The sequence below is a fragment of the Grampus griseus genome (assembly GCF_964374135.1).
Source record: "Grampus griseus genome assembly, chromosome: 14".
NCBI lineage: Eukaryota > Metazoa > Chordata > Mammalia > Artiodactyla > Delphinidae > Grampus > Grampus griseus.
In genome coordinates, this window is record NC_139008.1 from 5,933,277 (window position 1) to 5,946,263 (window position 12,987).

Below are 12,987 nucleotides of genomic sequence, written 5' to 3' on the forward strand. Positions count from 1 at the left end.
GCCCATTCAAGTTCTTTCCCAAAAACTGGGTTATTTATCTTTTTATTGTTGATTTTAAGAGTTCTTTATTTATTCTGGATACTAGACTCTTATCAGATATATGATTTGCAAATATTTTCTCCCATTCTGTGGGTTGTCTTTTCACTTTATTGATAATATCCTTTGAAGCACAAAAGTCTTAAATTTTGATGAAGTCCAATTTATCTATTTTTTCTTTGGTCACTTAACTGTTGCTTTGAAAAGAGAGATTCTGACCTGTATAGCCAAAGCTCACATTTTATAATGAAAACAAACAGCGGAGACCTTAGCATCTGGCCTTGAATTGACTCCATTGTGGACTAAAGAGTGATCTTTGGCGTGTTTTTCATCATGTTGGAGCCTCAGTTTCCTTGCCAGGCTGTTTTGCATATTAAATGAATTGAGATCACAAAGACACATGGTTAACATCGACCTTCCATTCCTTTTCCCAAAGCATGATGCTCCCCCACTTAAAGACTTTAAGAGGAGATACAGTTTAATCTCACAGCATGCTGGCCGTATCCACATTATTGCTGAGATTTCTTATCTAGAGAGGTTTAGCACATCCTGAACAGTGGGCCCAGTACGCCAAGGCCTTCTCTGCTTGGACTTGCAGGAAGAACCACCAGAGGGCCATCGAATCCTTGCAGGCCAGCCTGGAGGCGGAGGCCAAGGGCCGGGCAGAGGCACTTCGGCTCAAGAAGAAGATGGAGACAGACCTGAATGAGATGGAAATCCAGCTGGACCACGCCAACAAGAACAACAGCGAACTTGTGAAGACGCTGAAAAGGCTGCAACAGCAAATCAAGGTAGCAAATCTGGAAGCAGGAAGAACTAATCACAAAGCCAGCCATCCCCGAGCCTGCAGGCTCACTGGGAGCTAATGACATGCCTGTCCAGCCAGGATAAAGGCACAAGAGCAAGAACGTGGGGTGGCTGGCAGTCTAGGGAGCAGGAGACTTGGGGACTGTATAAATGAGAGACCCCAACTACCAAGATCCGTATCCTGGACCACTGGAAAGAGGGAAGGAGGGAATCAGGAATTTGGGCCTGTCTTGCTTTTTAAAATCATTTTTGACTTATTAGAAATGATTACAGACACAGAAAAATAAAGAACATAACGAACACCCATATACCGACCACTCATCTTAAATAGAGTTGAAGGCCTGCTTTATCACTTGCTGTCATCAGCCTGGTCTGTAGCACATGCATAGCTGGACCCACGCATTCAACATGTGTTTACTGGAGCCCTGCCCTGGCCAGGCACTGTATTAGGTGCTAGGGGTACAAGAATGGATAAAACAAACAAACTTCCCTGCAGACAAATAATAAGCAACAAATAAATAAAACTGTAGTATTAAAAATGGTGAGAGGGCTTCCCTGGTGGCGCAGTGGTTGAGAGTCCGCCTCCCGATGCAGGGGACACGGGTTCGTGCCCCGGTCCGGGAAGATCCCACATGCCGCGAAGCAGCTAGGCCCGTGAGCCATGGCTGCTAAGCCTGCACGTCCAGAGCCTGTGCTCCGCAATGGGAGAGGTCACAACAGTGAGAGGCCCGCGTACAGCAAAAAAAAAAAAAAAAAATGGTGAGAAGTGCTATGGAGAAAGACAGGAGAAGGGAGACGGGAATTAGCCAGGGCAGGGTGTAATTGTCAAAGGTCACTGAGGAAGGCCTCCTTGAGAAGACCCTGCTGGAAACACCAGGTCCTCGTCATCAGGAAATCCTTGACCTCATGCTGACCAGGCTGGACAGATCCTCCAGACACCTGGGCCCTGCATCAACCAGACCCTGAACTCCCCAGGGCAGGGCTGCACTTTGCACTCTCTTCCCCTGTGGCCTGCACCTCCCCACCTTCACCCCAGCTCCCCGCTAGGCCTGGTCCAGGAAGGTCATAGCACCCTCAGGCCTGGGCAACCCCTGGCTGTGGGAGAAGGGCTCAGGCCAGGGTCTCTCGTCTGCCAGGACCTGCAGATCCAGATGGACGAAGACGCCCGGCAGCACGAGGAGCTGCGGGAACAGTACAACCTGCAGGAACGGCGCCTGAGCCTGCTGCAGACTGAGATGGACGAGGTGCGCTCGGCCCTGGAGGGCAGCGAGCGCTCCCGCAAGCTGCTGGAGCAGGAGGTGGTGGAGGTCACCGAGCGGCACAACGAGCTCAACGTCCAGGTGGGGGCAGCTACCGGCCATGTGGACTCCCACTCGGGGTGCTGGGGTGAGGCCAGGGCGGCGCCCAAACCTCATGGGCTCCCCTCAAAGGCCCACTCGGCAGATCCTCAGAATGCACCTGCAGAGCTTTCTTTCTGTTGTGGTTAGAAAACAAACAAAAAAACCCATAACATAAAATGTACCATCTTAACCATTTTTCAGTGCAGAGCTTTTCAAGATAGACTCCCACGACTCCCCCCTGGAGATTCTGATCCAGTGAGTCTGTAGTGGGACCCACGGGAATTTAACTTTTAGAAACTCCTCATGAAATTCTGATGATTTAGCCAATTTTAAGGACAACCGTTACCACCCTCCATCCCCCCACCCCGCCCAGTGTCCTGAAGATAGAACTTCAGATCTGGAAGGGATCTAGAATATTCCAAAGTCCGACATTCGTGGTACACATGAAAAACTGTGGCCGAGAGTTGAGTGGCTCACCCATGGTCAACACCAGGGACCCCAGCGGTGATGCAGGTGCTTCCTGCCGCTCACAATGCAGTCCTTTACCAGCACGGCTTCATCCTTACTCACCATCTCATGCGAATTCACCGAAAGAAAAAAATGTACATGGGACATATAGGGATTACAACCCCACTTTAGAGATAAAAAGACCAATCCCAGGGGTAAAAAGGAGACACATAGGCAGAAGCACTAGGGCTTGAACCTGGTCTTCCCAGCTCCAAGTTCAGGATTGTACTAGAGATACCACCCACCCCAGGCCTAAATGATGTTCTTCCCAGGCTCCGTGTGATGCAAATTCTAATCTAAAACTCAGAGAAGAATGCAGGATAGAGACCTTCACCCCAAGCAGGGGGCCCAGGGCCATTTCTTGCTGGGGGTCTGGGAGAGGGTGGCTTTTCCTGGACACAGGAAGGGCTGTGCAGACTCTGGGCTCATGGCAATGTCTTCGTTTCCTCCTCCAGAACCAAAGCCTCCTTGTGGTCAAGCGTAAGCTGGAGTCTGATGTCCAGCGCATCTCCAACGAGCATGAGGAGCTCATCAGTGAGTTCCGCTCGGTCGACGAGAGGGCCAAGAAAGCCATGACAGACGTAAGTGCGTGCACGGCCTGCTGCAGCCTGGAGGGGCCTGGGCACCCTACTCCCACCCCAGCCAGGCCCCCTGCCGGCGACCAGGCCACCCTAGGCAGGGAAGGCCGCCTCCTTTGGTTTCTGAAAAGCCAAGAGATTAGAGCATGAGGCCTGGGGACACAGACCAAAGGAGCCGTTGAAGTGGGCTCATCTGGGCAGGTATTTTGGCAAGGAGAGGAGCCTTGAACCAGCCTTAAGGGGAGGGTTAGTGAAAGGAAGATGGGTGCCGTGCCCAGGGGTTCAGGGCTGGAGGTCAGCAAGGGAGGCCTTCAAGTGTTTTCACCCTAGTATCCCTTTGGGTGCTCAGTGGTGGATGCTACGGGCCCCACTTTAAAGATGAGATTTTATCGTCAAGCTCCTTAGGCTTGACTGAAATGCCAGGAGCTCAGGAACATTGTTGGTCTTATTTGGTGCTGCGTTCTGAGATCATAGACTGGTACCCGGCACGCTGTAAGCCCTCCATGAATATTTTACACAAGAACAAGTGGGTTAAATGACTGGGGCTGGGTGCAGACCTTGGACTTTCTACTCAGACCTGTGTTTTTCCTGCTCTCTGTGCTGTGCCCCTCATGGAGGAGACAGCAGAGTCTGGCTGGAGAGCGCCGGCTGGCGGGTCCATGGGATTGGGCAGCCTGGGTCTGAGCACAGGCGCCTGCCTCCTCCCGTCACTCGGAGGGATGTGGGAGCATGGGGCACCCCCTCTACCACACCCCAGCAGCATGTCAGCCAAGGTCCTCTTGTCCACCGCTTGGTGTCCCAGAGGCTGGGAGACAAGGACCCTCGTCTCTCAAAGGCACTAGGAGCCTGGATGGGAGCCCAGCTCCAGCTCCAGTGCTTCCACCCGCCCCCCCACCCCAGGCTGCCCGCATGGCCGAGGAACTCCGGCAAGAGCAGGACCACTGCATGCACCTGGAGAAAATCAAGAAGAACTACGAGGTCACCATCAAGGACTTGCAGGCCAAGATGGAGGAGGCTGAGCAGCTGGCTCTCAAGGGAGGGAAACGCACAATCATGAAGCTGGAAGCCAGGGTGAGGGCGGCACTGAACCAGAGGGAAAAAGGAGATGGGAAGGGGGTCTTTTCCCCCCAAAAGTGCCAAGCATCTGATGAGGAGCTGGGCCTCTAATCTATTTCTACAACGGTCTCCTCTCCTCCTCCTCTCCCTGTCACCTTCCCCACAGAGTGTCCTTAGCCCCCAAGCAGAGTGGTTCCCCACATTCTTCCTCTGTCTCTGTTCCCAGTCTCTGTTTCCAACATTATTCCTCTCTTATTACTTAAAACGAGCCTCCGTCTTCACCTCATGGAATGTCAGAGCTGGAAGGGCCCAGGGGGTCGGTCACCTTGTCCCACCCCTGCCTCCCCCATTTTCCAGAGGAGGAAACTTGAGGCTCAAGGCATCTGACCACCTGCTGGTGAAAGGCTGAGCCCACCCAACCCTCCTGGGCAGGGATTACCTCTGGGCAGGAAGTGGACACCGCAACACCCCTGCCCAAGGCCACTGAGCTCTGAAGTTCAAAAACCTGCGTTCCCCCAGCCGCATTCCTCTCCTCCTCCCCCAGATCAAAGAACTGGAGACGGAGCTGGACGGGGAGCAGAAACAGCACGTGGAAACGGTCAAGACGCTGCGGAAGAATGAGCGGCGCCTCAAAGAGCTGGTCTTCCAGACGGAGGAGGACCACAAGACCAACCAGCGCATGCAGGAGCTGGTGGAGAAGCTGCAGAACAAGCTGAAGGTCTACAAGCGGCAGATCGAGGAGGCGGTGGGTGCCCACCACGTGGCCCCAATTCTCCCCCCTTCCCAGCCCAGGTTTCCAGCCTTGGTTAGAATGAACCACAGGAGAGGACTCAAGTCTTGGCCAAAAGATGGCTTCCTGTCCACAGCACTTCATCCTCGCTGTCACATGGGGAGTGGACTAGACATGACACACTGGAGATAAGAACGTGTAAAAAATGAAAATATCCCGAGAACACCCGTGCTAACTAAAACACCTACTTCGGTGGGATCTAAAGCCAGGGAAGGTCTCGGGTGCCTCCGTCCTGCTTCCACTGCCCCTTGTGGCCTCTCCCTCTTGGTCAGAAGGTTAAACACCAGGACCTTCCCTTTTTTGATCCCCTTGACACAAGGCAGGAAGGCTGATACTCTTAATCTATTTCACAGGTGAGGAAACAGCCCAGAGTAGGGTACTTATGTTATTTCAGTCAAAGTCACATGGTTAGCAAATGGCAGCTTCAAGTCTCAACCCTAGACCGCACGCCCACCTGCCGCCACCATCATCCCCCACCCAGGATATAGATATTTGACTCTGCTGTCATTTGCTGCCAGTTCTGGGACCACCATGTTGACTCCATCATCCACCCACGCACCTAACACTGTTCCCAAAAGGCTCAATAAAGGCCAGGTTTACAGGAAATACGGTTCTAACCAAAATGACACTATTACTCTCTTGGGAAGATGAGGGGGTGGGAAATGTGTGACAGGGGCTCAAGAAAGCTCCAAATCCACATCTTCCATGGTGGGGTACCAATAGCTAATGCCTAAAACCACATATTATAGAAGCCGCAACAGAGCACATTTTATTTAGAAATATGGACGTCAAAGCCAAAAACAATCAGCTAAAAGCGTTGAAGGTAGGTGTCCGTGGTGACCTGGAGGATGCCCCGACCCAGGACTGCTGTGTTTCCTAATAAGCCTTACAGAAAGACTGGACTCTTTAAGATGTCCATGTAGAACTGAAAACAATGCACGTTTAGCCAGAACAAGCCAGGTTTATGCCCCATTTTCCACTGTGCCTTTGTCACAGGAGGAGCAGGCCAACCAGACCTTGGCTCGCTATAGGAAGACGGTACATGAGCTGGATGACGCCGAGGAGCGGGCCGGCATGGCGGAGACCGCCCTGAACAAGCTGCGCACCAGACACCGCGTGGCTGGCAAAGGCATCACCTCTGTGGAAATCATCCAGGTGTCCAAGACAGGCACCTCCAAAACCCTTTCTGAGGAGTGAGGTGCCACGTGTTCCAGCTCACAGCTGGTAGGTGTGGACTCTATGCTCCAAGTTCACCTCCCCTGCTCTTGCTTTGCTCTTTCCAACTTCTCTGCTTCCTGTCTGCCATGCCCCGACCTTATGCAACGGGGATCCCAAAGCCTCCCCTGTCCCTTCAGCCGCAACACTCCCTCAGCACTCTCAGGTGTGATGCCGTCCACTTGTGTCACAGGTGCTGGTGGTCGTGACGCTCCCCCCATCTGAGTGGAAGCTCTTGGGAGGCAGGTTCCGCGTCTGCTGCCCCTTCACACTAGGCCTGGCAGATAGGTGCTCAGTACATGCTTGTTTTCACTGGAGAACTGTAGGGACATTTGCAAGCTTATAGGTGGTGTGCATTCATCTTTCATATCCCCCACAGTATCATCCCTGAGGATTTCATCAATGCTGGCTGAATTTAGGTTTCTAACATCAAGGAAATCATCATCATCACAGCTACCATTTCTTGAGCACTGAGCGCCAGTGGGATTTTAGGGGAAATTTTTTTAATAGTCTTTTATTATTTTCCTTAATCCAGAACCAATTGAGAAGAAATACAGGAGACAAACACATAAAAGTCACAATGCTAGTTTTATTATGATGCAATTCTAGATTGAGAATTCATGGGTGTCCACCATGAGCATCCTTGTACTTCACCCCAGAATTAAAAGTACCTGCAGAACTGAACAACCACAGCCCTGCTCCCTGGGGAGCAGCCCCTACTCCAAGGGCAGGAATGACCAGAGCTCATCGACCCTGCAGGTAGATCCAAAAGGAGACCAGATGGGGTTCATCCCTGCCTTCCTGGTTCCTTCTTCCAAGCACAGGATAAACCACTCCTCTTCCCATGAGAGGAGCAAGGGAAAGGTGAGAAGCAAAGAACATTATTCTAGAGCAGTGGTTCCCAAAATGTGGTCCTTTGGACCAGCAGCCACCTCAGCATCACCTGGGAAGTTGTTAGAAATGCGAATTCTTGGGCTCCACGCCAGACCTACTGAAGCAGAAGCTCTGGGGGTGGGCCCTGCATTTGAGGTTTAACCAGCCCTCCAGGTGATTCTGACATATGGGCAAGTTTGAGAACCAGTGCTGTAGCAGAAATCTCCCCTTACAGAAACAGGAGCCAGGGAATGCAGGTTTCTTCTACTTTCACAAGAGCCAGACATCTGGTAAATGTTTTTCACTCTAATTTATACCATTGAGGTAGGTATAAATATCTGCGTTTGCCAGGTGAGGAAAATGAGCTCAGGGAAGTTCAGTGACGCCCATGGTCACGCAAGCCCTGTGTTATGGAAAGGCAGGCTGTCCTTTATTTTAATTGCTGTGGAGATTGATAAGGTTACCGTCTGATTAGGATGAACCAGGACAACTCATGATCAAGGACTTGGTTTAGGTTGGGAGGGGCAGGGGTTTGGAGTCTCAGTGCCACATGCTGATGTTCAACCTCCACGGATTCTGGGAATTTTTTTCTGGCCTCATGTTCGAGCATCCGGTTGAGTCAGCCCTTGGTGAGGGTAAGGTCCCCCACTCACAGCTCTCTATCTCTCAGGACCGGGTCAGTTTGGGTTTTAGCCAGAAGTGATAACCCCATTGACCTTTGAATTCAAGCTGAGACTTTTCTCACCATTTGCTTAGGGAGGGAGCAAAAAATAGGACACAGAATCTTCTTTTTAATTCTCTAATTCTTAAATAATGGTTAGCTCAGGAAGTTAAGGAAACCAGAGGCTTGCCTCTGGATGAGTCCTACAATTAACATGTAACCCCCTCCCTTCAGGGCAAAACCCTCAAAGGGGTCCCTTCTTTTGAGCTCCCCCCTTGGTGGGGGTTACTCCTTAGGCCTCCTGCACCACCCAGACTCAGGAGGCATTTCAGCTCCTTCTGCCTGCTAAGTCTTAGCCTCCCGGATTAGGCACCTTGTAAAGCAGATCCCCTGCCCCAGCTTGGTGACTGTTTATTCCTGGGGTCTGCTGGCCCTGGTCCAACTGCTCTGTCTTCGTGTCATTGGGTTACAGTCCTGCCAACAGTGCCCAGAGGCAGAGCCCCTGGGGTCTGCTCTCTGTGTCGTGGTCCATCCTCACTCTTTTACCCCATTTTCCCCTTATCAGTCACAGATATGCCATTGTGGCCATGAGATATTGCAAGCAAACTAGTACATGGGTTAGCACTAAGCCAAAATCCCACAGGAATTTAGTTTTCCAAAGTGGCATTATCTTCAATCACAAATACTGACCAAGCCCTGAATATGGACTAGGCCTGTACTCTGGGATACAGAGATGAATAAGAAACGACATCCCGCCTCATGGAGCTCAGAATCCAGTGGAGAGGCAGACACGCACAGCAATCACCACAAGGCTGTGAGTGACTGTTCTGCAGTGTTTGCTTCTCACAGGAGGGGATTCCAGGGGAGGAACGACTGGTTCGACCTGAGGTGGCTAGGGAGCAGCTCCATGGAGGACATGACCCGTATGAGAGTCTAGAGCAGCACCACTCAGTGGCTGGTCCCCACTGCAGAAACTGAGAGGAAGCGTTTAGAAATTTCGAGAGCAATTGGATGCTGCCATGACATCCAAGTGCATGGTCAGTGTATTTCATAAAAGTATTCATCTCAGATAGTAATTAAAATAAACAAAAATGAAAAGTAAAAATAACAGAATCGAAATTAAAAAGAATAAATAAAATGGATCCCTCACCAGGTAGAGAGGGAAAGAAGGGAATTCCAGATAGAAGGCCCAACACATGCAAAAGTGCAGAGGTGGGATGCGCACAAGAGTACAGCATGACTGGAGAAGAGGGGCTCAGGATGAGGTCAGAGTGCTGGACAGGGTGGGAGACAAAGCTGGTGGGACAGGTGTGGGGGGTGGGTGTGAAGGGCCCTGCTGGGAGCAAGTGTTCCATAATCTCCATAAGGAAATCTTGCTAATTTTTAAAATCCATTTGTGGGATGTGAGGAGTAGTAGCTTTTCTTTCTTGGGAAGACACATCAAGTTGGCAAAAGAAGCCTCTTGGCCCCTCATGAGACATTGCAGACAAGTGCATGGTGAGCATTGCATCCCAGGGCATCGCACTCTGGCCCTCTCAATGGCCCGACTAGAGTTCAGACCTACCTGGGCATGCCAGGCCCAAAGAAGGTGTCCCTAAACCCTCACAACCTAGCAGAGAATAAGCCAGGTATGACCCAGTGGTGTCCATTACAAGGAAGGAAACTTGTGCAGAAGCAGCCCAGGAACCTGAGGGCACTGTCTTTCTAGCAAGAAGGGGTCAAAGATGTCAGAATTCCCAGCTCTGGCCCACAAGGGTCTTCTCACCCTCTCTCTCTTTTTTCTTCCAGGGTGACACAGATCACAACAGCAGACCACTGAGAGGAAAAATATATGAAAATGGAAAACTGGGTCTATCCTGAGAATGTTTACTATGCAAAGGAAAGTGCAAGCCAGAAAGAGATAGGTGCAAAAGAATAAAGATAGCTGTGGGGGAGATGGGCTTGGGGATGTAAATACCCAGCCATTAGAGGAATTTAAATTAGCGCGGCTTCTCCGAGATGGCATCAACCTGTCAAGCACTTGGATAACAGTAAGAGTGGGTCTGATTTAGTTGAGATTCTACATGTTCATGTCAAGGACGGAATATGTAGTGTCTGTGGGACTTGGCTGTTCTCTAGAAGTAATTCCTCGTGTGGACAATTTTAATACCTTGTCCCCGTGCATCTTAAATAAAAGAAACTTGAAAAATAGACCGAGATTGTTTTTAAGTGAAGAATTTTTTCTGTGACTTCCTAATCCAAAGGCAATTTTTATAGTATATCAGAGTTCTGTTGTGTCCGTGACCTCATTCACAGGCTTGTGGCTATTGGAAACCATGAAACCTATGTAGTCATGGTGAGGTTCTTTGCAAATTGTGAAAGGGTGTATCATATCAGAGATATGAAGAGAGATATCATATCAGAGATATGAAGACAAACTAGGTTTCGTAAAGCTGAGATAGTTACAGGACCCCCTAAGAGGATGTTAAGATCCATCCAGGCTAACGACCCAAAGGCCCCCCACGCCACGCCTCAGCATCTCCCTGGATGCTCAGACACAGGTAGGCCAGCTCTGTGAGGGCAGGCAAAGTGTATCTTGTGTGTTTTATTCACTGCTGTTTCTCAGCAATAAGATAGCGCCCAGCCTGAAGGGAGAACACAGTAAATACGGTAAATACTTTTGGAGTGAATGCCTCCCACGGCAGTGCTTCCTGACATTGCACAGAGAGCTTCCTTAAATCAGGCTGAGCCCTGCCCCCTGGTGGAATCCACTTGTCAACCCTGGTTTTGACACCCGGGACTCTACAGAACCACCTGAATGGAGGGCAGGTCTCACGGTCCCTCCAAGTTGCTCTTCCCTTCCTGGGTCCTTCCATCTTCCCAAGTGTGACAGGATTTCTTTGTCACCTTCTGACACTCCTCGACCCTGTTTCTCTCCTCACTGTCCTAGTCTTTGGGGTGCAGGGGCAGAGGGAGCAGCCCTCAGAACGCCCCTCCTCCCCAGCTTCATGGAAATGGGGTCTTCCCTTTGAATTTCAGCACCCTGACCTCTCCAATGCACTGGCAGACAGAAATCATTGTTCAGGCTGGTAGAAGAAGGGATATTAATATGCTGGTGGTGGATCCCTCTCCGTCTTCACACGGGCTCACATCACCCCCCATGATGGTTCTAATCTTCGCACTCTCTAGGCACCTCGGAGGGAACGGGGTTTGCGTCCTTCTGTGCAAATGCACCAAATGTGAAGACGCTGCCCTCCGGTGGTGGGGTCTCCAACTGCTGTATGTGAATTTCCTGGGAGACACCAAATCACACAATCTTAGAATTATATTAGAATTTTAGGGCTCAAAGGGACATTTGGAGAGTGTCTAGTCCAACTTTCAGCCAGTTTGGGATTCCCTTCCACAGCATCCCTGAAAAAAATGGTAATCCAACTTGAACTCTTCCAGTGAAAAAAAGGCAGCTCATTGCAGTTTTGGCTGACAATCATGGTTCAAAAGTCCCACCCAGTATTGAGTCAAAATATGTCTCCTCTATTTTGCCCTTACTTCAATCTAGTCTTCACCTCAGTAATTACATAAAATAAGTCTAATTCTTTTGCTCTGAAGTCAGATATGGGTTCCACTTTCCCAGCAGTGTGACCTTGGGCAACTTAACCTATCTTATCTCCTGTTTCCTCAACTATTAAATGAGGAATAATAAGAGCATCTGCCTCGTAGGAATGTGAAGTTTAAACAAGTGGCACGGAGCCCATTATGCGTGGCACTGAGACACTCGCCAAGTTTCTTCTAGCATTCCGTAGGACTCCGCCACTTGACCTCCTGGGGGAGGCTCTGCTGGGCTGTCAGTCTAGTAGCTGATGGCAGCGAGCCTCTTCCTGGAGAGATGCCAGGAGCATTCCATGAGGTTGAAAGACCTTATCATTGTTTCCTGGAGGACAGTCCACTTTTGGTCCCCCCACACTCAGAGAATTTCAGAGCAGCTCCTGACTTTGCCAGGGAGGGTGGGGGCCCAGAAGTAGACAGGCTCAGTGACTTGCCCAAGACCATTCAGTTAATGCAGAGACAGAAATAATTCTTTGTGGCAGGAGATGAGGTGAGGTTTCCGACCCAGTGTTTATAAGAAAACGGACTTCACCTCGCCATATATGCTGTTTTTTGCCTAAGGACATGAAATTTCAGAATGGCTTAAAGGCCTAAAAGGGTATAATCTATATGGCCTTACAAAATAATAATATATAATTGGCATCCACGATGATTGAAATCAGGGCACTGGCACCAATGTTCTGTAGAGTAAATGGAACAAAGACTATTTAGATGGTTTTGCTAAATGTTTGGGGATAGCTTTCAAGGCTGCTAAATTTTGTATCACTGATTGTATTAAGTATATTTTCTTATTTTCTATATTCTTGAAGGTCTGGCATCTGAGGAGACACTGCCTCTCCCAGGGCTGCCAATTCTTAGGGATAGCAAACAGCTCTCATACACAGACTAACCAATCTGGAGCCCAAACTCTGAATCACCTCCTCTATCCAGTTCTTATACTCTGGGAGGCAATATTCCCCTGCCCCAATTATCCCAGGACAAGGTAGCAGACGAGGGACTGCCCCTCTGTCCCACAGCCTGCTGAAATTAGCCAATCCTAACCCTGCTCACCCTGCATCGCCCATTCCTTCCCACGGAAACCACAATGAAAGCTCGTGCCCATGCTTTCCCCCTTGCTCCTTCTACTGACCAACCCTGGTGCTTCCCCACATGGCCCTGAGTGGCATGTCATGCCATGCTTCCTACTTCTAGGTCTATGAGTGTATAAACTTCTTCCTTCATGACAATCATTTCTATGTCTGTGTATCTTCCCACACCTGATTAAAGCAAACCCCAGGTACATTTTAAGGTACATACACCAATTATCTTCCTCCTCCTTTCACATGTGAACCACTACTGGGTCTTTGTAGGGAACCCAGCAGGTTCTGGGTCATCCCCATGGAGCACAACTTTGGGTGTTTCCAGAAATCACAAAGACCCCGGGCCCTTCCACCCACAAGCTACCAGGAACTGAGGCTGGAGATCTGTTGTGAAAAGGCCAACCCTGAGTTATGGTAAAACCACAAGACTGGAAGGGAACTTGCTGGCTATAAGGAACTGTTA

The 12,987-nt window shown here is 50.1% G+C and overlaps 1 protein-coding gene across 1 annotated transcript in view; it reads left to right on the forward strand.

The window, feature by feature from the left end:
- Positions 1-6,311, forward strand: part of MYH16 (myosin heavy chain 16) — a gene marked incomplete at both ends in the record, with an annotated part of 52,261 nt that extends 45,950 nt beyond the window's left edge. Inside the window, 6 exons of the mRNA XM_082669856.1 lie at positions 635-827; positions 1,980-2,183; positions 3,146-3,271; positions 4,169-4,339; positions 4,869-5,069; positions 6,111-6,311. Coding sequence (XP_082525982.1) covers positions 635-827; positions 1,980-2,183; positions 3,146-3,271; positions 4,169-4,339; positions 4,869-5,069; positions 6,111-6,311 — 1,096 coding nt within the window. The remainder of the gene's footprint in view (positions 1-634; positions 828-1,979; positions 2,184-3,145; positions 3,272-4,168; positions 4,340-4,868; positions 5,070-6,110) is intronic.
- Positions 6,312-12,987: the final 6,676 nt, after the last annotated feature.